The 27,420-nt window shown below is 39.0% G+C and overlaps 2 protein-coding genes across 5 annotated transcripts in view; one reads left to right on the top strand and one right to left on the bottom strand.

Moving 5' to 3' along the window:
- vti1a (vesicle transport through interaction with t-SNAREs 1A) overlaps positions 1–21,174 on the bottom strand; it is a 115,774-nt gene extending 94,600 nt beyond the window's left edge. For all 3 annotated transcript variants that reach the window (XM_078278782.1, XM_078278784.1, XM_078278783.1), the window contains exons 1-3: positions 20,994–21,174; positions 15,987–16,045; positions 14,923–15,033 (exon numbers count right to left, since the gene is read on the bottom strand). In XM_078278782.1, coding sequence (XP_078134908.1) covers positions 14,923–15,033; positions 15,987–16,045; positions 20,994–21,087 — 264 coding nt within the window. In that variant the 5' untranslated portion in view covers positions 21,088–21,174. The remainder of the gene's footprint in view (positions 1–14,922; positions 15,034–15,986; positions 16,046–20,993) is intronic.
- A 51-nt stretch (positions 21,175–21,225) lies between these two features.
- Positions 21,226–26,893, top strand: zdhhc6 (zDHHC palmitoyltransferase 6). 2 transcript variants are annotated; one of them, XM_078278781.1, is made up of 11 exons: positions 21,226–21,455; positions 22,344–22,886; positions 23,103–23,194; positions 24,092–24,251; positions 24,377–24,535; positions 24,687–24,740; positions 25,050–25,217; positions 25,401–25,442; positions 25,775–25,920; positions 26,064–26,110; positions 26,211–26,893. In XM_078278781.1, exons 2-11 carry the CDS (start codon positions 22,620–22,622, stop codon positions 26,309–26,311), a joined length of 1,236 nt encoding a protein of 411 aa, XP_078134907.1. In that variant the 5' UTR covers positions 21,226–21,455; positions 22,344–22,619; the 3' UTR covers positions 26,312–26,893. The 2 variants fall into 2 exon arrangements, with proteins under 2 accessions (XP_078134907.1, XP_078134905.1); XM_078278779.1 differs by having other exon boundaries at positions 21,227–21,455; positions 25,772–25,920.
- The last annotated feature ends 527 nt before the right edge of the window (positions 26,894–27,420 follow it).

Raw genomic sequence — 27,420 nt, 5'->3', positions numbered from 1 at the left:
ACAAACAAACCCTCTCTCACTTTCTCTGCCTCCAGATAGGCTAGAATAAGAGGAAATGCCATGTCCAAAGAAACCCAAAAAGACAAACACTCAGACACACACACACTTCAGAGTGTGCCACCTCCGATTGTCGAAGAGTGGGCTGCCGTTGTACCGCTTGTTTACAGACGCCCGACCCATGGAAAAACTCTTGGCATGCCCTCTAAACTAAATACACACCAGCAGCAGCAGACACAGAAAGTGTTTACTAAGCCTCCTTTGCTTTCTCTCCCTGCCTTGACAGGGTTTCTAGGTGGGCTGCAGGAGGTGGGCAAAATCAAAGACAAATATCACTTTTTCTCAACACAAATTCTTTCCATTTTAAATATTTTCTGAGTTCTCGACTCTTAACAAATAAAACAAAGTAAGGGGAGGGAACACACCAATTACCTGGTGTGGACATTTTTTTCCTCAAATATGCTTCCCCGTATCTTTCTATTAACAGTAAAAGTTTGAAGAAGCTATTGCATGAATTACTTTGATGCTGCCTTCCGTAAGAGAAGCACAAATCAAACTTGGATAAGTCAATTCTAACCTCATGAGTGATGATACTGTATAAAGTTCCTTGATTGAAATAACTTTGGAACCATCACAAGCAGAGCCAGTTGATTTTTTTTCCTTTTCTTTTTTTTTTTTTTTTTTTGTGTCTGCTCATAATCTGGAGCACTGAGTGGAAAGTCATGGCTGATGTGATTTGGCTGTTATTATCGTGATGGTGAGGGCCACAGTGCTCTGGAGTAATTACTGACTAGACGCAGGGCCTGATTGACCCAGACCACAAAACCCATTAGATAAAGAGCGCACCCAAACAATACTCAACCACAGGGACCTAAGCTAACCACAGAATGCCCACTGTGGGGAAAAGAGAAGATCGGCAGCACGGACTCAAATAAAATACAACATTGCCCCCCCCCCCAACCCACATTACACAGGAGCAATATGTCAAAATGTGCTGTTTTGAAGATGTTTTTGCAAATGTTTTGTGATTGTGCCATACAACATTTTAGTTAAATTATTAACTTTTAGGTTTGTGATAATTGTTGCAACAACAAATTCCAAAATATCTAGAAAAAAAAAAAACGTGTCATCCATGAATTTATCATACTTTATTTTTTTCAATTTCCCCAACACTCTTTTCATTAAAATCAAAAACATATATATGTTGCTAAATGTACATAATATAATAATTACTGATTTTTTTTTCTCCCTTTCTTCTGAAACCCCTCATTTGTTGAAATGTCTGCAGACAATGTATAGGTATATTAAAAAATAATTAAAGTGATCATATTTTGTCCCTCTAAAATTAGATCATCTAAAAATGTAACTAACTTGTATGCTGATTTTAAATTTCAATTCTAAGGTCAATATTTTTTGTCAGCGCCATCTTCGGTTCAAAGGTCAATAAGTGGTCACTGTGCTGCTGCCTGGACATTAAAAGGAATTTCAGATTTGAGTCAAACCAGAAAGACAATGAGCATCAATTTGAAGTTAGCATGTACACTTGTACCCAAGGCACACACACACACACACACACATATTTGTTGCCAGAAAAACACCCACATATTCCATTTAAGTCGAGTTTCATCTTAAAGAGCTGCAGTGCAACTTAGGGGGAAAGACGACTTCAGCAGTAATTGAGACGAAGAAGCCTGGGAGAAGCATTGATTTGAATGTTAAGGCTTACGTCGCCTTCAAACCATATGCAGGGATTTTTTGGTATTTCTAAATAGCTGTCTGTTACAGATGAATGTATGAAGCGTTTCTGCAATGAGAACAGTGTAGATAACAAAGGGAAGTATGAAGAATGGAAAATGTCATTGAAATGAAAGTGTGCCGCTACTTCCCCTGTACCTACAGTATACACTTGAGTTTTTGGATTCCCTCTCAGGAAAACAACAAATTCCTGAGTGATTACTGTCTTCCCATTTGATGTAAAACATAAACAGCTGTGCAATATTGACAGCTTAATACAGGAACAGATTTTGATTATAAGTTTGGGTGTTAAGTAAAGAATTGCCAAATGACAACAGGATCACTCTTGAGGTCAGGGTAACAGTCAGATACCTGCTCCATAGTAAAAATAATAATAAATTCTTGTCATTCTCATTCTAGTTACAGAATGTAAAGACTGAGCTCTCCATTTTAAGACAAAACCAACTAATCAGGCTTTGTAATCTAAAAAAGAATGAGCGCTTTCAGAAGATTCCTTATTGCTCAGAAAAGAAAAAAAGAGCTTTTTTAATCCTTTTGAAAGGTCTGTCTTTTGTCACTTTTTTAATCTTGGGTGAGAATTTGCTTCTATTCCCGGAAGCACACAAGAAAAGTACAAAGGTACATCTTAACTTTATGCAAAGTGGCCTGCCTTTAAAACTCTACACATCCCGTCAAATGCAGCGATGGAGGTGCTGGTGTCCTGTCAAAAACACACGTTTTACCTCTGTTGACATGGATAGCAGACGGAAAAGAAACTACGCTTCTTTACCCATCAAAATGTAATTACATATGCATGCATAACAATTCATATCAGATATGCTAATCAGCTTGGCATAATCCTCTGAGCAGCAAATTATATTTATTTAATTATAGCAACTATATGGAGCTTTCCTTTGTGTTCAATTTCTTTTTAGTACATGAGCATGCATGGGTCTATATTGCCTAAAGTAACATTATTTGTAAGTTCCCACATACACCAGAAAGAAGAAAGCAAATCTTAAAAAAACATCTGTTTTCAAAAAATGTATTGATGATTTTAAAACAATGACCATTCCTAATTTCAAGCAGTCAACAATCACAGTGTTTGTAATGTAAAAGAAGAGTTCCCTATCTACAAAAAGAATCGCAATAATTAAAATCAAATAAACTGAGATTCATGTACACATTTCAATGCCCTCCAACTCCCCTTCTTGATTTTTGCCCAGTGGAACGAGTGCCACAAGGACAAGTGCAAATAATTGTGGCGCCTGGAAAGCTGAAAAATGAAAACAGTTCGTTAGATGGGAAATAAAAGGCGTAAAAATACCCAGGGGCAGAGTGTAATGAGGGGCCCCGAAGTTCCTCTGCAGACGCTTTTTCCCTCCACTTTCCCAAGCTTTTCCTTTTCGCCCTGCACACACGGCTGGTGGCATAGCATGAAGAGTAATTAACCATTTTCAATATACAATACCGGTATGTTCCATTACAGGCTTTTTCAACAGTAGGAGAGTGGCTGGCCATTTCCAAATGTAGACCCAATAACACTTATGTCCAGCTCCATGTGCTTTTCTGAAACTGGTATTCAACCTTTCATTTTCCTGTTTTTAATTGAACTGTTAGAGCTGCTCTATGAACATGGGAACATATCAAAACCATAATTGTAATAATAACTTTCAAGTGAGCATGAAATGCACACCAATACAAATATTTTTTTCTGAGTTTAATATATTTAAACATCATGTAAAAACTGAAAAATACAAAAGTCTTAAGTCAGCAATGAAATTACAATAAAGTGGGGTAATACACTGCTTTATGGTCACAAGAATGTGTGCTAAACTCAAAAGGTTATCTATATCACTTCCTTTCCTCTCCCTGCTGTGATATTTTCCCAGGTGATGTGTGGACCAGTACCAGCAGGTCCCACTCTGGTCCCCTACCCTCCCCCCCCCATAAGTGGGGGCAGAGGTGAACTGATGCGGCATGGCGTTAAAAGGAAGCAGAGACCTTTAAGCAGGCACAAGTATCACAACAGCATCTTAAATAATGCATCTCTGCTTGGCAGGGGTTTATCACACACATACATGGCACAAAGGAAAACACACACACAAATTGTTGTCTAGTATCTTCTACTCTTCTTTAACGAAAACAAATTGGTTGTTCAATTAAGTGCTCTTTTTTATTGCATTCGATTTATTATCAGACAAAGGCAAGTAGCTACTATTGGGATTGTCACAGGAGGGTGTCATTTGAGCCTGTGTTTAACTGTGGTCTTTGGTGCCATCGAATCCTCCACTTCTCTGTGTGTGTGTGTGTGTGTGTGTGTGTGTGTGTGTGTGTGTGTGTGTGTGTGTGTGTGTGTGTGTGCACTGTATGAACGAGGGAGCCTTTGCATCCCAGGGAAACCTCCTTTAGAGAATGTACACGTGCAGCACATGTGAACGGTAGCCTGGTGTGTGTTCTCTCCCGTAATAGAAGTGTAGCAGTGGTAGAGAAGCCGGAGCCTTAGATAACAGCATGGGGCCTCTCATTAGCTCACAGGTTGGTGCTTTGGTGGCTTCTACGCACACGGCATTGTGTTCCACTTCCATGAAAAACCTGAAGGAGTCTCAGAGAAGCCGTTACCGACAACACAAATAAAAGGTGAATGATCAACTGAGGCGAGGTAATAAATGAGCCTGCGACATATCTAAACAGGTATGAGGTGAGGAGACTTTTTTTTTAGGGTGACGGAGTGTATCAGCTTTAAAAAGATCTTGCGTCACTAAAGAAAACCTGACATGATCAGAGACAACAGTAAAAAAATAAACATCTTTATTAGTTTCAGCTTCATTAATTCAATAAAAAAAAAATGAAATGTTAATTGTTATTTTCACATTGTATCAATGAATATATCCAAAAAAAATTATATTAGACCACAAGTAAACAGGATTTTATCTCTAGGGGGATAATACCTAGCCGTTTGCTGGTGAAAGACAACACTATTCGAATAGGGGCCTTTCATGCTTGTACATCTGTGATACTGGTGGTGTATTTCCCTGTCAAAGTCATTTCTATTGCTAAGTACAGCCGAGATCAGTCAATAAGCCTAACGACTGTACCCACAAAGCGAGAGGCCGAGAGGCGGCAAGAGAGTGGGGGGGGGGCTTGCAAGTGAACTCCAAACAAAAGAGCAAATTCAAGGAGGGCTTTGATTGAAGATGCGCCATATACTTTTTGAAGGCCGAGGGATCATCTCTCAATGGTTATTTCTTAAAGGCATGAGGGCCCGATTAAACCCAATATTAAAATATGGATGCGCTTCTAATGAAAAATCAAAGGCCCTGTTTCCCCTCCCACACCTCCATCCTTCCATCTCTCTTTCCCTCCTTCTCTCATGTTCTGTCAGGTTTTATCATTTAGCCTATGGTTGTGTAGGAGGGGACAGAAAGAAAGGCAGAAAGAAAGTATGAAAAGAAAGAAAGAAAGAAGAGAGCAAAAGAGAGAAAATGGGGAAAGAGGGAGGGTTATAGAGATGAGGAACCTAGGTGCTGGTGGTGCAAAACAGAGACAGACAGCATTGGTTGGAGGAGTAAATCAATAGAGCAGAGCCGTCGGGGAGGCGGGCAGCCAGGGCAAGGAGAGAGAAGAGGAAAGGAGAGGGGGAACCAGCACAGGGGCTTGGGCTCCGATCACAACGCTGGCTTCTGGCATGCAGTGGGGAATAAAGTGGGCCTCCCTGGGTCAGCACCAGAGAAAAAGGTGAGATTAGAGGAAAGTGGAGGAGGGATTTTCACAGAGTGAAGGTGGGAGGGGTGGGAAAGGTGGGTGTTGGAGGATGACGAGGAGAGAGAAAGTGTGTGTGGAGGAGGAGGGGGGTGTTAGGAGATGTGCAATGCAGGATACCTGGCAAACCAGGGACCAACCGGCCCATTAGCCTGTGGCTACCTACATATGGTTCACTGAACCCTCTGCTGAGAAGAGCTCCTCTCCTATCAGCCTTCCCATCTTTTTTAAAGAAAGAAATACCTTCACTTTTAACCCTTTCTCTGCTTTGGAAAGAGGTTCACACCTGACCTCGATTTATGATTCATTTTTGTTTGATGTCTATTCTTGGAGTGTTATCTAAAATTGAAAAATGTAATAATAAAAAAAAATAAAAAAAACCTAGACACAAAGGGAGAGGAGTCGGGCCTGCTGAGCATGTGCGTATCCGTCAGTGGACACGCACAGAAGACTATCTCCTTCAGTGCTTTGCCTTTTCTTGTAATGTGACCATTGTTGGTGCTGAATAGCTCCCTCATTAGCATAAGAATACAGCAGGACATATAGGGACTTAGCCAGATCATTATCTCTATATATTTATGTATACTTTGTTATTTCAGTAGCCAGAACACATTCAAATGCTGATGAGGCCAGTAAGGCCCCCTTCCAAAGCCCTTCCAACATGTGCCCTTCTGAACTTCCCAATACACTCACCAGTTTCCTGGGAGTCTGCAGGTTTTGTACTGGAATTTACAACAGTAGTTCAAAAAAGTATGAGAAATAGCTAACTGAAGGCTACAGAGAAGACTTGCTTACACCTCTTAAGCTGATTTAAAAAACTAAATTATACAGAAAAGAACATGGTATATTCAACCCAGGAATAAAGATTGGAGCTGAATAATTCACAAAAACAATCATCTGCAGTTCATTCTTCAAAAAAAAAAAAAAGTAGCAGATAATAAAAAAAAGAACCACTGCAAAGTAATTCACAAAAATAACATTTAAAAAATGTGCTTTTGGAAACAGATCATGTCTGAAATAAAAATGTACAAAAAGTTTGACAATGGAGAACAAACAAGTGCTCTATGGCAATGGTGGGAACAAAACTATAGAGTTTAGTCTCACTGCAGGCGCAGGCTGATGCTCTAATGGTGGCCAACCTCTGGGATAATTGAAAAAGAAACCCTAATTCATCTTCCCCAATGTAATTCTGATCAAGGCCATAGCCAGATTCCACTGCAGGCTTCAAAAACACCAGAGAAAAGGCAAAATTGTTGGTCGCTGTGAGCAAAAACCCTTTCCCTTTCTTTCTGGCACGCTCCCTCATTAGAAACACTTAGGATGAGAGGAAGAAACTAAGTTTAATTGTGTGTCTGCATGTGCGTGTGTGTTTGTGTGAAGGGAGTGTAAGCAGGGGTTACAACATTTGTAAACATGGAGCTTTAACTATATTAAAAAAAAAAAAAAAAGAAACGGCAGTAAAGATGCAAAGTAAAGTATTCTTTCTCTTTTACGCCTTTCCTCACTCTCGCCTTCTCGGAGGCTTACTTATTAAAAAGCAAATGTCACTGCCTAAAATACAGAGGAAAAACACAGACCCAATGATTCATAATATATTTCATTAATACTTCATGAATCCCTTCACCATACTTAAGCCAGTCTGGCAAAAAAAGAAAACATTGTCACCTATTCTAGTACCCGCTTGTCAGCACATCACTGGGGAGTGGGTGTCACATGTCACTTCTGGTTTATACCACTGCGTGGGACAGGCTCGGTGCAAGGAAGTCGGAGGTAGGACAGAAAGAAGAACAGAAGGAAAAGTGAAGGGGAGGTGGAAAGGGGAGTAAAAAGAGGGAGCAGAGGAAGGGGGTGTTATCATATCATCGCCCCATGTCTTTATATTTTCCCCCTTATTATCTTTGGCCCCCAGTCACTCAATCACACAAGCCCTGAGGACAGCGAGGGGACCTGGGAGGGCCTTCGCTTCATGGCAGACTCAGCCAGACAAGCGTCTGAAAGCTATACTGATCGCTGTCAGTGTGTGTGGAAGTACAGCGACTTTGGAGGGGCCAGGAGAGATAAGCGAGAGAGGAAACGATCGCGTGGAAGGATAACGGCCAAATTTGCACACTGCCAAACAAAACCTGTGCTCCAGGCATAATGCAGATACCCCATCCATAGACAAGTGTTAACATAAAGAGATGGAGAGGGAGTAGGGGGTGATCTGCTTACAAATTATAGGCTATGTGATTTCTGCAAGGCGACTACTGACAATAACTCATCTTGTTAATGACCATAACACTCAAAAGGATGACAGTAAAGCAAAGGTCCCCAAAATGTATTCCCACTTCTCTGTCTGGGACACTTATATTAATAAAAAATGGTTGGCAAACATATTTTATTTGTGATCATTTTTTTGCACTTTTTTGCACTTTTGCACGTCAAAATAGGGGTAACAATAGTGTAAATACTTTTTTTTACTGCTTTTCCAGCATGGTTTTAGTCTCATCTCTATCATTCTTCTCGTGGTCATTCACAGCACTAAAACCACTTTAAATTGTTAACTTGAGAATACACTTTTATAGTAGCAGTGGAAAGTGGAGTTGAAGACTGTTTAAGAATCCTCTATTGATACTTAACTGCCATCACATCTGATTGACAGCATTGTCATGCTATTCAAAGTCATGAAGTGACTACCAGTACTTTGCCAAAAGAGGCATTTTCAGCTTGAAAGATATATGAATCAACCATCGATAAATCTTTCATTTGGAAACAAAATTATAACTATAATTACCTATTCACCATGTAGGAAAGAACAAAACAACCAGCAAGTTTCAGTGTGGCTGATTAGGTATCAGTGTCTCCTATAATTTAAACACCTAAAACATGATACATGCAGTTTAATCACAAACAAAGTAACTATTGCACATTAATGATATTCTGGTTGGGTCTCACTCACATTTTTTCTGATAATCAAATATGATACACGGCACTTCTGGACAACACATTCTTTTGTCCTTGAGATACTGTCCTTCAACCCAGATTTGACCCACTGCTGCCAGTACACCATCAAACCCATGAAAAAAATGGTTTCAACATGAGTGAAAAAAGGTTAATCCGCAAATGAATCCCATCTTCGTGTCCATAAAGAGGACATGGAAAAGCCTCCAACACCCCAAATCTACAAAGGGCTTGAGGAAGACATACTGTGCACAACAACTTCCAAATAAAAGACATAATTCATAAGTAGAGAAGAAGATCTATTTGTTTACATCTTAAATCTGCACTGGGAAAAATCCCCATCAACTGAGTCCTTTTAAAACGGGTTATGAATGATTAGACTTTGGTGTCATTGATGGGTTGTTAAGCAACAAACCATGAAAAGAGTCAATCTGCCTTCACTCTTCTGTGTTTAATAAGAACAAGTAAGCCAAGGCAACCTAAGGCGATTTAAAGTGTCTAACATTCAACTAATGTTGGTCTGTCATGTTGTCTGCTTTCGGGAGTCACCATAATGAGGACAGGGGGCAAATAACAACAACAACAACAACAACTCTTCAAGATGGATTACAACAATGCTAATTTATTTATCACTACTAGTGTGGTTCAAGTGTGGGAAGTACAGTGGTCCTAAAGTCTCCCATCAAAACCTAAATCTCAACATGATTATCAGCATCTGGCTTAAAAAAAGAAAAGAAAAAGACGAATACACAACTTTCTGATAAATGACATTGCAAACTCTTCTTTCGTCATTTAGGCTGCTAATTGTGCCAGACATAATAAGTTTATGGCTAAAGCTAAAGTTGGATAGTCTTCATAACCTTGAATTGTCCATGACCACTAAACAAAATAAGAAAAATATCTACATAAACATATATACAGCAGCCTCATCTATTTTTTGGTTATATTTTTTTGGGGGGGGGAATACATTCCAAGGTATTAGTATGCTTCGAGTGAAGAGTAAATACCAGTTTACACACTGAAGTCCAAACTAGAACAGATATGCATACACACAGAGACAATACCCCATACCTTATATGGCATTTCAAAAACCCTGGAAAAATGTTAATTCATTGCTAATGATGAACCGATCGCGGATGACCTTCAGATGCAGAGGCAACAAACAGCTCTGGGGTTTGGAAACAGGGAAAAGAGGCTTATGGAAAACTTCTGATAGCATTCTTACTGGCAGCTGAAACATGCAGCTTGATCGGTGTGTGGTGAAGTCAAGAGTCATTCATTAGTTATTCTCCAACAAGTCAATGTATTCTGATAATAGGGGACCAAATACAAATCACGAGTTACAGTAGTTTGTTTTGGTCTCATCTGAGGTATGTCATCCAATTTAATCATTAACTGGTCTAATTACTTCATTTTAATCAAACCATTTCTCCTTGTTTACAAGTACAGCAGTATTTACAGCATTTATGTATAAGCCACTTATCACACATATATTATGAAACTCATATATCCAGGTATAAAAGAAAAATAAAAATAAAAGAAATGGAATCAGCACCAACAGCTTTTTTATTCCATTCACCTGTTACCATGTGTACCTGGTAAATAAACTGTTCAATATTTCAAGGTTAGTTGACTCTTTGGAAATGCATTAATTATCTCCCTGGGCAGACAAGGTTTGTATTAAAAGGAAAAGGCAGTCCAGACATTGCACTTGGACTGGGACTGTTACACCCCCCAATAGACAATCAGATATTAGGAAGTAATAGTTGTATCCCTGTGAGAGTTGGTTTAGTGATTCAATATCAGAAAACACAAACTATTGCAATATCCATTATGGAATAAATTAAGCTAGGAATGACTGAAAAAGAAGATAATTGTTCCATCGTAATTTCAACCTTACTTTTCAAAAGGTAAGTGCTGCACTTCAGGTGACTCAAAAGTTGACCTCCTCACATTTTCTACATCTTATAATAACAATGTATAATCATATAAAGACTGGGTAATGATATGCATTTCTAAAGGAGCACTGGTGCTAGGAAATTAATGAATTCATGGTACTTGATGAAATCATATATAGCATATTATGACGATTATGTTCAATAATAGCTTTCCATTCAGTCAAAAATGGTGTTTATCCAACTCAATTAAATCTGATACATTTTACCAAAGAATTACCGAATGCCATTAACAAAACTGCCTTGACCATCACTGGCACCCATTCCCACTTAATGGCAGAAAAATGTGACATATTCAACAATAACATTTATCAGAGCTTGATATTTAATGACTACAAATTAACCTTTATCAGAGTCAAGGATCCTCGAACTCAAAGCCTCTCACATTTGGAACAGAAGTGTTTTTGCTAATGAAAAGACAACAACAACAACAACAAAGAATACTTAAGTAGGTGAAATATTAGCAGCAACATGTCAGAAAGATGAATTGAGAGAGAAGATATGAGAGTTACAGTAGGGAAATGTTTACAATATTGTTTTTAAAAGACATTTAACTTTCCTAAGGAGGCGCTATTTTGTTCATATTTTGATTTGCTTCTTTAACTTTCAGAGCGTGACTGGCCAGAGACAAACTACAGAAAATACATAAAGTTGGAAGCCAGACTACTATAAGGTACTTTGCATTAAATGGGTTTTTACCACAAGGACATTTTTGGTAACATTATTTTCAATCTCTATTATACAAAGCACAAAGGGTAAGGGTCAGGCTTAGTAATAAGTGGAAGGATTTATCATAGCAAGTCCACTCATACATCAGAAAGGCTAAGTAATTGCTAAATGTTCCCAACATTGTCCTTGTCCTGTACCTTAAGTCGAAGAGAATTCTTAGAGCAATACCGCCATCTGCTGCAAAATAAGATCAACAACCACAGCAGCTAGCTGAGCTGAAGGTATATTGATGTATCACAAGTAAAAGTAACACATTATAAAAAATAAAAAAAAGGCCCTTCCAAACACTGCACTGAAAATAGGTGGAGAAAAAATATCATGCAGATTTAATGATTAACTTTAAGAAGTATTCGAGATGGCTCTAACTTGCTAATGTGGAGTAATAAATGAAATAAATACAGAGAAGCAACATTCAACTAATATACTAATCAAGCTGGAAGGTTAGACAGTTGTTTCAGTCCTGTTTTACCAGTGACATCATGATATTTAAAATAACTTAAGACACACTGTTGACTGTAGGTTCACTGAAATCAGCATTGGACTGAAGATATCCACGCACAGACCAACAATACAACATGGTACACCTTTTGAAAAAGGCAAGAAAGGAAGGGCTTTGATATAAAAAAAAAAACTAAAAAAAAATACATACTGATAGAGTTTCCAGGACTGAGAAAGTATCTCTAAATCTCTGAGCCAATGTTGCTTCATGACAGCTTGTGGCTGACACCTCATTATGCCCATGTCAGAGACATCACACATTTACAACAAGTATGGTACATCATTTGAGTCACATCCTCAAAAGTGGATAGTGTTTTGTGAGACACAGCAGACGTCTGCAGACCCCCACCTTCCCTGCTGGGACGGACCAAGCGCGGCCCTTTGAGGATGGTGGCTCTGTTTACCCGATAGATTTCATTAAATTAAGCTTACATTGAGCCTCTTCTTTGCCTGATCAAAGCCACTGCTAAGAGCCATGCCATTCTGATTCCCCTGACCAAGACAAGCCCACTCCATCAAATAGGATTTTCATTGCTCTTTTTTTAATTTTTTTTCCACTCTGACATAGTCTTTTTTTTGTCAGTCTGGCATCCCCTTTAGGTGCTGCAATGCCTATTTGTCACGACCCATCACCTTTACGACCCCCACTGTCCCCTCTATTATCACAATGAAGCGGTCAGCCAAGCCAACAAAGCTACATCTCATATATACACCTTTGGGATGCCCGTTTGATAAGTTGTCTTCCTGGATGAAATGGCTGGGTTACTGAGGTTGACACGGGCCCTGTCTGGAAAGGAGCAGGAATGAAGTCTCAAGCTGGCACACCGGTGGTAGGAAGACTTCAAACCACGGGTGAATGGGAGGATGAGAGAGCAGGTTAAGGGGGGTAGACACCCGTGGGAGGCCAGTAGGGGGTAGGGTTGTGGGGAGATTGGGTAGTGAGGGAGTGGAAAGGCCTTGATATCCACATAAAGCACAACAAAGCTTGAGCTTTTTACATTAAAAAGAAAGGAGATTGCCTTTTTTCCACTAGGCGCTTTTCGAGCCGAGTGTCATGTCCTCCCAAGGCCTGCAGGAAGTGAGAGGCTGAGCTCGGCTATAGCATTTGGCACATCTGAGGCACATCGGAGGGGGCTGAAGTTCGTGCCTTCTGAACACTTGCATCAGATTTACGGGAGATCAGATATCCTAGATGTTACTGTGCGAGGGTGGGTGATCCTGGTTTAAATACACACTGATCTGACGACACCACACACAGAGGTGTAAAAATGAAAATGACTCTGTTAAACTGGGCAGTCACAGTTACAAGCAGGGCAATATTCTTTTATTCCCTATCCAGGACTATCCTACTGCAACCTTCTGCTTTGCATTTCAGTATTGTGGGCCTTGACATAAGTATGCAGTGATATGGAAGCAAGAATTTAGAAGTAATCATGTTCTGTGCATGCAGCATTGTGTTTTATAAAGCGGATGGATGAAATTCAAACTTTTTCCAGGTTAAATTTGCACAGGCAGACATACAAATGCATGTAATGAAGAATTTGCAACAATATCAGTCACTGCAGGTGTTAACTGCTTGATGATTAAGCACGGTAAGTGTGGGGAGAAGAAAAGTTAAAGATTAATCGTCAGCCAATTAAATGCCCATGGCGAGGAAAGCAAACTGTCTTGGCACAGAGATCTCCTCCTGTGATCTCAGTTAGCACATCTCTGTGGTGTTTTCACAGATCACTAGCACATGATATCTCCATCCAAATGGGTTGTTTATGCATGTTTACTTGTTTGTTCTGCAGTAGGAACAGTGATGGATTGGGGGGCGGACGTAGCCTGGGAAAAACCTGACGAACTTCCGGCAAATTTGAGATTTGCTCTGCAAGTCAGTCTATCCATTCAAGCCCATTTCCAAATTTTCAAAATCAAGGCACCAATCACAACCGTTGAGGCGGGCTTTACACAATTACGATAGAGCAGCTTTTTGTTTACGTTCAACATGACGGCCACTGTCGCGGCTACGTCACCCGGATCGTTGGTCTGATTGGTTGAAGGACTATCCAATTGTGGTCCCAGAGGCATTTGAGCGGCTTCCGTTAGGGACGCCCCTTTGGAAATGGGCTGTGAATGAACCTTGCCCAGACCCACTCTCAGTTACAACTGAGAAGGGTCTGGTGTTAACCAGGCTAGGGTGGACGTTGTTCTTTGTTATATTCCCAAATTTAATTCAGAAGACATTTTTGGGGTGACTGAAATGAGGTATTGAGCAGATGTTTGAGATGATTAAGGTGAAATATAAGCAGGCTTTAATTCAGATTATTTTGGTTGGTCAGTGGTAGCTAGGTGCATATGGGTGAGAATTATGTCATAATTTACTGCATTATTTTTCAAGACTCTCATTACATTTTGTTTAAATGTGATTCTGACATGCTGCAACTATCCCAGGTCAGCCTTTTTTGAATTAATCTTAAAAGTTCTTAAACGTACAATTCAGTATTTATTTTTCCAACCCATTCTAACGTTGTGGATTTATTTCACATCACATCTGATTCGTGCAAGGACTCGTCTCGGGTGTATTATCGTGTTGTGAGTGACAACAAAACACACAAAAGAAAACAAAAAAATATATCATTGAAGATACATATTTTTGCAAGGTAAAGACTTTTTAACTTAGGGTAATAGGTAAAAGCTACAAAGGTAAGAAGAAAATAAGCAAGCATTGGAATTACATTAAATAATTGCTCATTTCTATCACATTATCGATTATCAAGACTGGGCTGTTCATTAAGCTTTGATAGAGGCTGGAGATCAAGTCCAGACATCCAGTGATCTATGAATTACTAAACAAGGCAAGATTCTGCAGCAACAACACAAACAACCTGTTCTTAATAGGCATCACATGCAAGTTCAAATATGAACTCTGAATTAAACTCGGAGGATGTACCACTGAGTTTCAGTGTAAGACTGTTTGCGTGTGTGTGTGTGTGTGTGTTTGTTTGCGATAGTCTGTGTGTTAGTGAGAGAGAGAGAGAGAGAGAGAGAGAGAGAGAGAGAGAGAGAGAGAGAGAGAGAGAGAGAGAGAGTTTGGCTGAAGGTGCAAACAATGGATGTGCATGTAAAAGTTTAACCAAAGGATTTGAGACGGTGACAGCTTATAACTACAGAAAGTCATATACTGTACATAAATAGCATATTGCTATACAGATGCCCATTTTGAATTTTAAAAGAGGATTTTCTAAATGTTGATGATGTACATTATATTTGCACTATTCAAATAACCATCAAAAAAAAAGATTTAAGAAGGTGAAGTACTTACAAAGTCTTTCTCGAGCTTCTCTATCTCTTGCTTGTAGCTCTTCAGTCTGCCGTTGTACATGGCACGGCTCTGGATGGGGATCTCCCGCACCTCCAGGTCCATCTGCTCCAGCTAAAACCAGCAGTTCGTCCAGTTAATTTAACAAAACATTGTCCTGGCTAACACTACATTTCTAAAACTAAAAAATAACTTGGATTATAAAACATTACAAAATCGAGTGGTTTAGAGTTCATTCTGATCCAAATTTACATCATGATAAGGTACTTTTTAATTTATAATACTTTTTATAGCACTGTTGAACAGATGCTTAAAAAAAAATAAATCTAGGTCTCACAAAAGGATAGCATCTATGACAAAAGCTGCTAAAGATAGAAATTGTGACAATATTAAACTTTCTGAAATGTGTAACTTCAGCGGCATTAACTTTAATATGTTCCAATGTTGATTGTGAAAAGACAATGCCTCCCGCTCACGTCTCTCAGCTGTGATAAAAGTTGTGACAGAGAAAGGCGGTTCTGTAAATAAATACACAATCAAATATGAGCGCCCCTTCATTGCAGCGACAGTCACAGGCCCAACAATGTCACAGTGAATGAAGTAAAAGTACATTTGATGCATGGCTAGACAGGTCTCTCTGTGGCGGATTTGGAGGAAACTAATCACTGTGACATAACAAGACAACTGCAACAACAATTTGTCTCTGTCAGGTGACTTTGCTCATTTTTAAACAGCAACATGAAGACTCCCACCTCGAGATAATGGGTTGAAATGTGTCATAGGGGTGTCACTTAAAAGCAGATTACTGGAAAGTAATCATGTGAGGAGGAAGCCTCCTTTCCGCCATGTGCAGTATGTGTGTGTGTGTGTGTGTGTGTGTGTGTGTGTGTGTGTGTGTGTGTGTGTGTGTGTGTGTGTGTGTGTGTGTGTGTGTGTGTGTGTCATGTCACCACCATGATAATACAGGTGCTGTTGTCTGGTGCCAGTGAATATTGTCCCCTCCCTCTTTCCACAAATTCATTATTTAGGAAATGGGAAGAGGAGAAAATTACTGATCAAAGACATACCAACTCTCTGACTTCTTCAAGCTGTTTGTCGACATTTAGAACCAGCTGTGTCTTCTCCTCTGAAAGAGAAAAAAACAGCAACATATTGATCAGCCGACAGAGGAACAGCGCTTCATGACAACGACCTAACTCCCCCGCAACGGGGGAAGAGAGGGGGAGAGAGAAAGAAAGACTGAGAGAAAACAACACACGAGGACACATTTGAAGATATATTTACACATTCTCTCTACACGACGAGCCAACATTTGATGTCTCTTAGTTATCGGCGTCTATGAGGCCTTTGCTGGTTTCTGTTGAGGAGCAGTGAGACACCCCGTGCCAACTCAAAGGGAAGGGAGGTGTCAGCTTTGCTCACTTGCCAGAAGTATGAGTCCCACTCAGAATGACTAACGCACCGTTCTGCACCTGACCCCGTAGCTGCTCTTCCATTTTACCTATTGAAACTCATTACAACTTGTTCCAAAGAAGCATGTAAACTACAGTATATCCCATCTTTAGAACACTACCACTTCATTTCTGCACATATAAGAACTGGTCTTTTTTCTGAAATTAGCACTTTGCCCTGAAAGTGAACCACATGAAACGTTGAATTCGGGTCTGGTAGTTTAGCGATTAAGCATCATTAAAAGTTTAAAACAATCATCATGAACACATAATCATCATGAACACATAATAACATTTTAACTAGGGCTGTGTATTGGCAAGAATCTGGCGATACGATACATCATGTGGTCATGATTCAATATATTGCAATAAATTTCGATACTGTGTGGAAGGCGATATATTGGGATTTTTTTTTTTTTTTTAAGCATAATTTTAGAAAAACTAATATTTAAAAAAAAGACATGATGTTCATAAAAGTCAAAGACGCTTACTTTAGGTAAACAATTCAGTACACAGAAAATCAAACTGCCAGTTTGGGATTGTGGTTGACAGGTTTTTAGTGCGCTAATTTTTATATGCTAAAAGTAGCCAAAGTTCAGCCATAGCTACATTGTTAGCTTCTAGCAAAAAGTCAGGCTAGACTTGTTAGGCTAACAAGCTTGTAGGCTTGTTAGGCAAGGACACTAGTGGTGCGTCTCAGCATAGCCATCTAGTGGTAGGGGGTTTAAACACAGCATAAACGTGAACCACTGTCTTACATGAATGTCGGCGCATTCCAAATTCATACTATATAATAATTCTATACAATATATACAACAAACTAATCAGCATATTAAATTGATGTAGTAGTAAAAATATCAACATATCATTTTATTCTAACAAAAAGCTGTGAGCAGCTCCTCCATTTCTTATGTTCATTGCATTGTGGGAGAACTAAAAACAGTGACCATCAGCAGCACACATACATTTATATATTTACTGTGTGGTTTAAGTATACTTAACTGAATAGATACTGAAAGCCTGCATAACCTTAGTATGTAGTATGGATTTGAGACATAAGTGTGACAGTGAAACAACATGGATAACACCAGGATCCTCAAACCAAAAGCAGTTAAGTGGAATTCAGCTATCATTCATTTTATCATTTACACCTATGCTTTTCCTACTGTGACAAGTCCAAATGCCTTTTGGGTATTAGTCACTAACCAAGGTTCAGGCCAAATACACACAACTTATATTACATGAAACAGAAATCAGCCTTATGAGAAAAAAAAAAAAGGGAACTATAAAAAGCACTTAACGTCTTTGAAAAGACAGCAATCTTAGTAAATCACTTTTGGCATATTTTTGAGAGGACACTGTAAGTATCAGCATGTCAGTATTGGACAGAGTAGAACCAATCTCAATATTCTCACTTAGTCAGAAAATCTAAACTCTGTATTCAATTCAAATGTTAATTTTAAATTAACTCCATTGCAGATATATTCTACAAACTGATTAAGTGATCAGATCTCTAGCTCGCCCAGTAGAGCATGCGCCCCATGTAGTCTGAGTCCCGAGCAGCAGCCACGGGTTCGAATCCGACCCAAGGCCTTTTGCTGCATGTCGCCATTCCTGTCTTAAAGCTGTCCTTTTAATAAAGGCTATAAAAGCCCCCCAAAAAAGTAATCAATTAACTGAATTGTAATAAATAAATCATGAGTAGAACCTTTAAACTGATGAATATTTGACATTTTAAATAATTGAAATAAACAAAACAAACAATACTTCAAGTGGGCTGGAGGGCTGTGAAATATGTATGGATATTTACCAAGACTACAACCTGCTGACAGACGGATGTTTTGTACACAGAGGTAAGGCAAACAAAGAAGTAGACCTTGGCAAATGTTTTTTTTACATTTTTCTTTCCATATTTGAGTTGCAATGATTGACAGGCAATCACTTGCCATAAACACTCAGATGTGAAAAGATGGCATTCATGTTTCAAGGAACAAGGCCTAACATTTCATTGCATACTTACTCAAATATTCTTTGAATCTAAGGTGTTGGGGGATGGTAACAGATAAATATATAAACACACATTCATTTCATTGTTGCATGAATGAAGACGGTCAAGGACATTTTTTCCACACGCCCAAGCCATCAGCAATTGTGCACATGTGAAATGGAGAGATACAACAGCAATGACAAAAGCCCTTTGTCTGGAGCTATAGTAATGTATTAAATAGAGGGCTGCCAAACCACGGGAAAAATTCAGCCAATTCAGGATGAAGAGCTAGAGGGACTTAAGAAAGGAAAGAAGAAAGAAAAAACTTAATGAATAGGAAAAGGGTTGAAATTTAACTGTAAACTATTCTGTTGGTGGCAAAAGACATTGAACAACTACTTCTGGTTGTAATGCGTTTCCTGGCTTTGTGCATATTCATATGGGCTTACTCTGACACAGTCTCAACAGATGGCAAGAGGAAGCAATGTGGAATTACACTGTGGAATGGGCTGCCATGAATCTTCAAAGATGCAAATTCCAAACCAGAAATATTCAGTCAGGCAAGGTTTTGTGAGAGCCAGTGTGCCCTTTGTTTTTAGCAGTTAAACTGAAAACAAACTGCTAGCAGTAGTCAGAGTCACTGCATCTATAGTAGTTCATTATATAAAATCTATGCTATGCTTGATATTTATCATATAATCTTGGCTTTTTGCAGTTGATCTTAATTCAAAAACATGCAGTGTAATTCACACTGCAAAAACTTGCTGTTAAATTAAGATGCTGGCTCTCTTTCTGTGTTGTTTCAGAAAAATGCAAACTATTTTACGTCTACTTCCAACTGTGATCACTGACATACAGAAACTCAAACGTATATGTGCATTGCAAAAGCAGAGTTTGATCTGTGTCTTCTCCTCTTTAATTGGGGTAAGTTATAATTTGAAGTCTGTATGATGTACAATCAACTGCTTGTCTGTAACACTCTAATTTGTGACCTAAATAAAACAAAATGTATATTAAAAAGGACTAGAGATTATGCTTTATAACAAAAGAAGAGAGAAAACATTTCTCAGCCCTAAAGCCTTTTTGCCCTGTGACAGATTGAAGCTTGAGCCATTAGGCTCCTACCTCTGTGTTTAGCAGTACTACATGAGTGTATGATCTAACCCATCATAATAAGGCTACCCTGTAGACAAAAGGCTGTGCTTGTAGCACCCATTTAAAAATCTGTTTGTGGATATGGGTACACCATTGTGCTTATTCTTTATTAACACACTGAGCCTCACTATGGGCTTTGGTCAAAACATTTTCAAACAAATTAATTTACTATTTGACAAAAAAGGAATTCCTGTCACCAGGTTGAAAGTTCAAATCAGATAAATCATCTCTGCTGCATGTCATCCCCACTTCTCTCCCCTATGTATTGTCTTAATCCACTGTGTATCATGACTAAACAAAACGTTGTCGATAAAAGTTACTGCTAGTCTTTGGTAATGAGCATGTATCAATTTTAAATTCAATGAAATAATATACAACCTGAAACATTTGTGACAGCCACTAAGAAAAATAATGTACAGTGTGAACATTCTGTTTTTGAGCCTTTGCAGAGTATGCTGACATTGCTGTACATCAGGCCCAGCCATGGGACTACAGAACCTAAATTGGCTGCATGTGTAATCCATGTGGAGAATACAAGAAAATTCAATTAAAATTGTATTAAAGCAAATCCAACACAGTCTATGGACTTGAATCTTATTTGAACACATGAATGGTCATTTGGCTGACATAGAGTGTTTGATAATGTCATGCATCCATCCACCTTTCTATCTATTTTCTATACACACTTCACTACATTTCAGTCAAACGGGCTGTAACCATGGTTGTAACCTATTCTAGCATCTATTGAGTTGAAGGCAGTCCATTGTAAAAAAAATAAAAAATACATAACACACAGATAGACAATGTTGAAAGAAACCAACATCCAAACCAAGGTCTGACCTCTTGTTGTAAGATGACGTGCTGTTTATTAATGTTGTTGTGGATTTCAGATTAATTTTGGTGCATGGAACACAGAAAGCTGCTGTGTTGTCATGGTAATTTCAAAACTTCCAAAAGTCCCAAAAAAAACCCACTGTTTTCATCATCAAAACCTGATCAAAACTCTACGGAATGACGCTGTGATATCAGTGAAAAATTACTTTCTATCTATTAATTTCTATTCAAATAATTTACCAACTATAATAAAAGTGACCAATGGCTTCTGTCCTCTTAACACTGACGTTACCTTTATAGCGGTAGTAGTCTAAAAAAAGCATAAATACGTTAACTGCCGGAAAAACATAAGATGTTTTTTTATTTTCCACTTAAGTTACACATCATTATAGACATACCAAGCGATTAAGCCAGAAAGCAACATGGGATTCATACTTTTACATAAAAGTCAAGAACACACTCCAGCTGTGTTTCACCATTTAGTGCAATACATATATTTTAATAGACGATAATATGGTAACTCAATGAAATAACACGAGCACTGTCTGCTACCGTTAGTTAGCCTCCTCAGCTGAGAAATGCCAGCTAGCTGATAGCTAGCTCCAGCTCTGCGATTCCAGTTAATATAGCTAGTCTTAAAGTCTTACCTCCACTAAGTTTGGGAATCCTGCCAATTTTGTTGGTTACTTCTGCTGTAATGGTTCCAAAGTCCTGCTCGTAGGATTCAAAGTCTGAAGACATGTTGACGTTTAGGTTTAAAACAGGTGGCTTTCTGGTTGACAGTTAGCTCAGGATAATAACAACAAGTCTCGAATGGAGTCCCTTCCTTGAGTCGCAGTATAATGTGCTCGGCAAGGAACGTTCTTTTTATTTTATTTTTCCGACACTGAAAATGGTTCAGCTAGGGAATAGAAAATATTAGTCACGTTTATTTTTGACGAACGTGGAGAAATTGATTATTTTTAAGTTATGTGATGGTTGTGTGATACATTGCTTAGATTTAAAAGTGTCCACAAGGGTTTGAGGGTAATAGTTTCTGAGACACCATGAGGAAGGTTCCTTTCTGTACACTGAAGAAATTGAAGGGAAAAAAACAAGGAAGTGGCCAGGTTGGTAATTTAAAGTGACATTTGTTTCTCCATCCATACAAAATGTGCATTTACGTATACCAGTAAGCATTTGTTATATCTTTATGGTGCACTATTATCCGTATTTCCTCTTTGCACCTAGTGACAGTAATCCAGCAGGTAACGTTAGTCTTGACAAGTTGGCTAACAAGCTAACTGCTGTTACGTTAGCCCTGGTGCAAAACCCAATTCAAATAATCACTTAGCTAGCTATGTAGTTTAATTCTTTTTTTTTTACCAGAGTGGTCTCACTTGTATGGCTTTTGAATACGATGGACAAAGCGTACGCTTGCATATAATGTTGCCATGCAATGTGTTATTCTTGATACGAATTAGGCTAGCTGGCGCTGTTGGGCAAATGCAATGGCTGTGCATCCAACAGCGCAACAGTCAATTGTCTAGAAATGCAGCACGAACGTTAACGTTACCCACTCTGGTGTATTAGTTATATGTTCACGTTTAGTGTGCTTGCTTTAAAGCTATAGATAAGAAGCTATTTGTTAAAGTTGGTTATCTCTGATAGCAGTGACGACCAAGGTGTGAACGCTAAAAATAATAATAATTAAGTTTCACGCAATCAGCGTATTATTAAAATAGCCTATTACTGTAAACGGAGAAAAAAAAAGCATACCTTCAGCTTATTTATATCAGTGAGATTAACGTTAGAGTAAATATTGGAAATCGCAATACAGTTGAACAGCACCACAAAGTACAGTCTCCAAAATGACCACATTAGGCATTAACGTTAGTTTTTAGGCATGTGTGGTTAATAATCTGGTGTATATAGACTACAACAAATTTGGTCAGTAAATCACTAAATGTAGATCACTGAAGTTTTAAAATGTCTCTCTCTTGATCTCTTTCTCTTAGATGAGGAATTTCAATCTGTCACAAGGATAGTGTGTTCCGAAGACTGGCCAGAGAGGATGCTGCTCTTTGCCAGGGCAAGGAACAATGGGACACAGAGAGCCCCAGTGACCCAAGACCAGGCCAGTTGCTGGGTAGTCAGAAGACGAGAAAAAATATGTGCATCACCTGCACCGATGACTTTGCAAGATAGCAGAGGAAAAAAGTAACACATTGAAGTTTGGTCAATACATTTCAGGAACTCAACCAAAATACTAATACTATCCTTGTGGCGAAAACATGAATTTCCTGTCAACTTTTGTGACATTTCAGAACCTCCATGAGGTTCGAAGATTGTGTCACTGGGGTCCAGTCATAGCCCTGTCTGTCATTGCTATATGTTCCACCATGGCAATACTGGACTCAATTATCTGGTACTGGCCGCTAGACACTACAGGAGGTAGCATTAACTTTATCATGCTCCTCAACTGGACAGTCCTCATCCTCTACAACTACTTCAATGCTATGTTTGTTGGACCTGGATACATCCCTCATGGCTGGAAACCAGTAAGGATCCTCAATAAGGATAAAGGCTTATGACATTTTCATCATATCATTCAACACATCATTGTTGTTTGTTCATGTAAATTTAGTTAGTGTAAATAACAGGTTGGGACCAGGTTTTCAAAATTACCATAAAAAGATGTAATGTAGAGTGAAACCATTTAATCATAGGAAAGATGTTACATCAGATATTTAACATATTTGTTTATCCCGAAACAGGAGAATCAACAGGATACCCAGTACCTACAGTACTGCAGAGTGTGCCAAGGGTACAAGGCCCCCAGATCCCACCATTGTCGCAAGTGTAACAGGTATTTATCACAAAAGTAAGAGTAGGTTTTCTCTCTGTGTGAGATGGACTTGAAGAAAATACAAAAGCACAAAGCAGGGTTTTTCCTGGCTAAGAATGGGCCTTTGGGAGGGGGGGGGGGGACTTCACACAGCAGTAAGCATGATCAACAACGTACAGTAAAGGCAACGAGTTGAGTGTGTTACCTTATTTGACAGGAATCTAAGCATTTTCCTGTTATTTCAGACAATTTGATAAACAAAAATGTATATTAAGCTTGAGTAAATAAAACCCCAATTTACAAAACTATATTAATAATATAAATATTTAAATAAATCACTGGAAGAGTCCGGTACAGCCCGACTCTGGAGATAAAACTGAGATTAGCTCATATTCAAGTTTATGTTCTCCTTGTTCAACGGTTGTTTGGTAAATTGCTCTTAGACACATTTAGAGAGGATTTGAATTGCTATTTTTATTCTCAATTCTTGTCATTTTGGTTCTAGTGATTTTCCTTTGGGGCTGGCTAAAACCTCTTTGGGGGGTGCCAAAAATGCAGGAAAAACCCTGACAAAGGGGGCACTGCTTTAGCTGGAAAATCCTGAACTATTTCCAGCACATCAAACTAGAGCTGGCTTGTGTGTGTACGTGGCTTCTCCATTTTATTTGTGCCCATTCAGTGCTGTAAGGTCTCTGTTCAGCACTTTATAGGCCACACAGAGACGCATCACATAATCTATTATGTGATATATGTGATGTGAAATAGATTAACATCTAATGCTTGTGATGTGTATGAAAAAAAAATATTCAGTGTGACTTGCTGATGGACTTGTCACTCTATGTCCTCCCAAACAAGCAATTAAAGTCAGAAAGTCAATTCCCCCAGCACTCCTCTCCTCCTCTGCCTCTCTTTTCCCAGGTGCGTGATGAAGATGGACCACCACTGCCCCTGGATCAACAACTGCTGCGGCCACCTGAACCACGCCTACTTCACCAGTTTCTTGCTGCTGGCTCCACTTGGCTGCTCTCACGCTGCCATCATCTTCATTATGACCATGTACACACAGCTGTATGAGAGGGTCAGTAGTCTCCTTACCCCACTACGCCATTTGTTTGATGGCCTATTACCATCACAGCTTTTCTCTTGGCAGAGTTGCCTCATATGATACCACATGTCAAGCTGTTTTCTTTTTCCTCACTGCAGATATCATTTGGTTGGAGCACTGTCAAAATTGATATGAGTGCTGTGCGTCAATTCCAGCCCCTCATGCCATTCAGTGTACCCGCCTTTGCTGCCACACTATTTGCCTTAGGCTTGGCACTGGGCACCACTATTGCTGTTGGCATGCTTTTCTTCATACAGGTACGTTTTTCATCGGGGTTTACAATTTTCACAAGATGTTGGCTATGGAATGTGATATTTAACACGATAATTTCATTAACCTTGCAAATTCAGCTATTTATTAAGGAAAATACAAGTTGACTCCAATATTGAAATAGTCTGTCCTTTTCAGATGAAAGTCATCCTTCGAAATAAGACCTCGATCGAGTCCTGGATCGAGGAAAAGGTCAGGATGTCTCTTGTTTTTTTTTATCGAGGAAAAGGTCAGGATGTCTCTTGTTTTGTGATGAAATTTTTAGATTTTAGATTAGATTTCAAAGTGCTTTTTATTCACAAAATGTTAAAGGATTAACAACATGTTCTCAACATTTCATTGTCAAAGTTCATTAAATTAAAAATGTCACTTTTAGGACTAATTCACACACGTTCCAGGATCGGCTGTCAGTACAATATAGCATGCTGATTACAGAAACTCCACCTACACAATCCCATGGACACATTTACGCACACAACCATTCTCCGTGTCTTCCATTAGGCCAAAGACAGAATACAGCACTACCAAACAGGAGAGGAATTTACCTTCCCTTACGACCTCGGAACCCGCTGGCTGAACTTCAAGCAAGTCTTCACGTGGTCAGGGACGCCCAAGGGTGATGGCATTGAATGGCCAGTCCATCCCAAGTGTCACCAACACACCTTAACTGTAGGTCCAGTTGGATAATGTGTGCAATGCTGTGTTTGTTTTGTCTGGTACTGTTCTGTCTGCAGTTTAGGCAGTGGGTATTGTAATAAGTCTTACTACTGATACGTTTCCTGTTAAACAGTGAGATAAAAGTTACATTGTCGAACAATAGTGACGAAAATTGTCTTGTTCCTGTTTAAACAGATTGAGCAACTGAAGCAGAAAGCTGATAAACGAGTGAGAAGTGTAAGTACCAGTCAAATCTGTATATATGGTGTTGATTTGCATGTAGTACAGACACAAGTAGTTTTTTGGCTGGACTGGCTAGGATGTGCGTGACTTCAGAGAAATGTTTGTGAGTTTTAATACATTTTACTTCACACATCAAAACATGTTAATAATAGCTATTGGCTTTACTTTCAACAAAAACTATTAGGTAATGCAGATAGTCAGAAATGTTGTCAGACGTTTCAATGCATTAAGATTGAGGAGCATGACTTCAAAAAACACACGTCTGTTACTTAGGTCGTGGTCAGAGCTGTAGAATAACCAGATATCTTGTATGACTTGGCCAGCAGGTCCAGTACCGGGCAGTGGAGGACTATAATGGAGCTTGCTGCCCTCTAAGCAAAGGTCTTCAAACCTTTTTTAGAACCCCCTGCACCGAGGAGCCCAGGATCCCCCTCAACAAGGGAGACACCATCCTGGCCACACGTGGCACCAAGTAAGTTCGGTCATGCCAAACAAAACCTACAATCATGGTTTGTCTGGAAGTCTGGATGGTTAGGCATCCCATTAAGGATTTATTTTGAATGCATGAGTAATGGGCCAGCATTGACTTCTCCTAATAAATGTTTTTCTCTTAAGATGGTGGATGTATGGAGACAAAATTATGAACGAGGAGCATATGAGAGGTGAGATGAGATGGGCTGTGGTTTGAATTAATTAAGAATTTTTTCACTTCACTGCAACTAAATGTGTAACAGTGTCCTCTCTTTCTGTTTTGGCTCTAAGTGGGAGAGCGTGTAAGGGGATGGTTTCCAAGGCGATGTGTGGAGAAGTGCCATTACGACACAGCTGCCAGCGATAGCACCAGCGATAAGAAAGTAAATTAATATATTTGAACAGACTTAATGTAGAGCAGGGGAGTTAAACTGAACAAAAGTTGTCTGTCTATGTTCATAAACGTGCACTCACTGAAGATGTCATGCCTGATGCTGCAGTCTCACCATCAAGAATTTCATACTTTGATTAAAATTTCTCACATATTTCAATACCAACTTGAATTTTTTAAAAGGTAACATAGTTCACGAAGTCTTACTGAGCACCTTGCTGTCAAATAATGTCTTGAAGAGGACTACACAGTTCATTAGTGGGACTGGTCCCATGGGTTCAGTTTGACTCCTCTGACCAAAAGTTAAACCCAGCAAGAGTCTTTATTTCCAAGAATTGCCACCAGGCTTTAATGTGACGTTATTGTGACTACATGACTTTTTACTTGAATCTGTTGTTTTTACTTGTGTTGATGTCTGTTTTTGCTAATTATGCAATGCCTCTGCCCAGCTAACCCCGGGACTTCTTCATGCAACTCTTTCTACAGTATGGAGATAACACTTAATTTCTTTTATTATTTTTGTAAAAACAAATTGTTGGCCTCAAAGTATAAATTGAAAATTAAAAAAAAATATTCTGCAAGAGTTGTTTGCCTCTGTCTTTGTGATTGCTATAAATTCTCATGTTTTAAGACATATTCAATTCTTAAGTACCTTGGGCTTAATGGAAAACAGTAATTCGACATTTGTTTTATAGTTTTTTATTAGTGTCACACACAAGTCTAGGATGCTGCTCTATTTATCCTAAGAACCTCAAATAGGAACTTTAAGATCTCCTAAAACTAAAGGCTTTGCTTTGAAACAATCTGTCTAAATGAGTCAGCCAGGTTCAGGAGTCCAGTATCATTTTTGACATCACTTCTTAAAGGCTCTGCACACATATTTTTAAGTAACCTCACTGATTGGACCTGGTTGGAGTTGGGCGGAGTTCTGGTGGGAGTTAAGGTCCAATGAGAATGATAAAAGTGTAAGTTGTCCCGCCTTAACAGGTGCAACAGAGAGACCTGTCAATCAAGCACATTTTGTATTGTCTTGAAAAGAAGTCCAATCAAGCGAATAAGTGAAAACGCCATAGACAGTAGGAAAACACCTGTGCGTGAGTGTGCAGGTCC

The sequence above is a fragment of the Sander vitreus genome, chromosome 21 (assembly GCF_031162955.1).
Source record: "Sander vitreus isolate 19-12246 chromosome 21, sanVit1, whole genome shotgun sequence".
NCBI lineage: Eukaryota > Metazoa > Chordata > Actinopteri > Perciformes > Percidae > Sander > Sander vitreus.
Note: the sequence above shows the minus strand (reverse complement) of the source record. Positions and strands in the feature narration are given on the sequence as shown.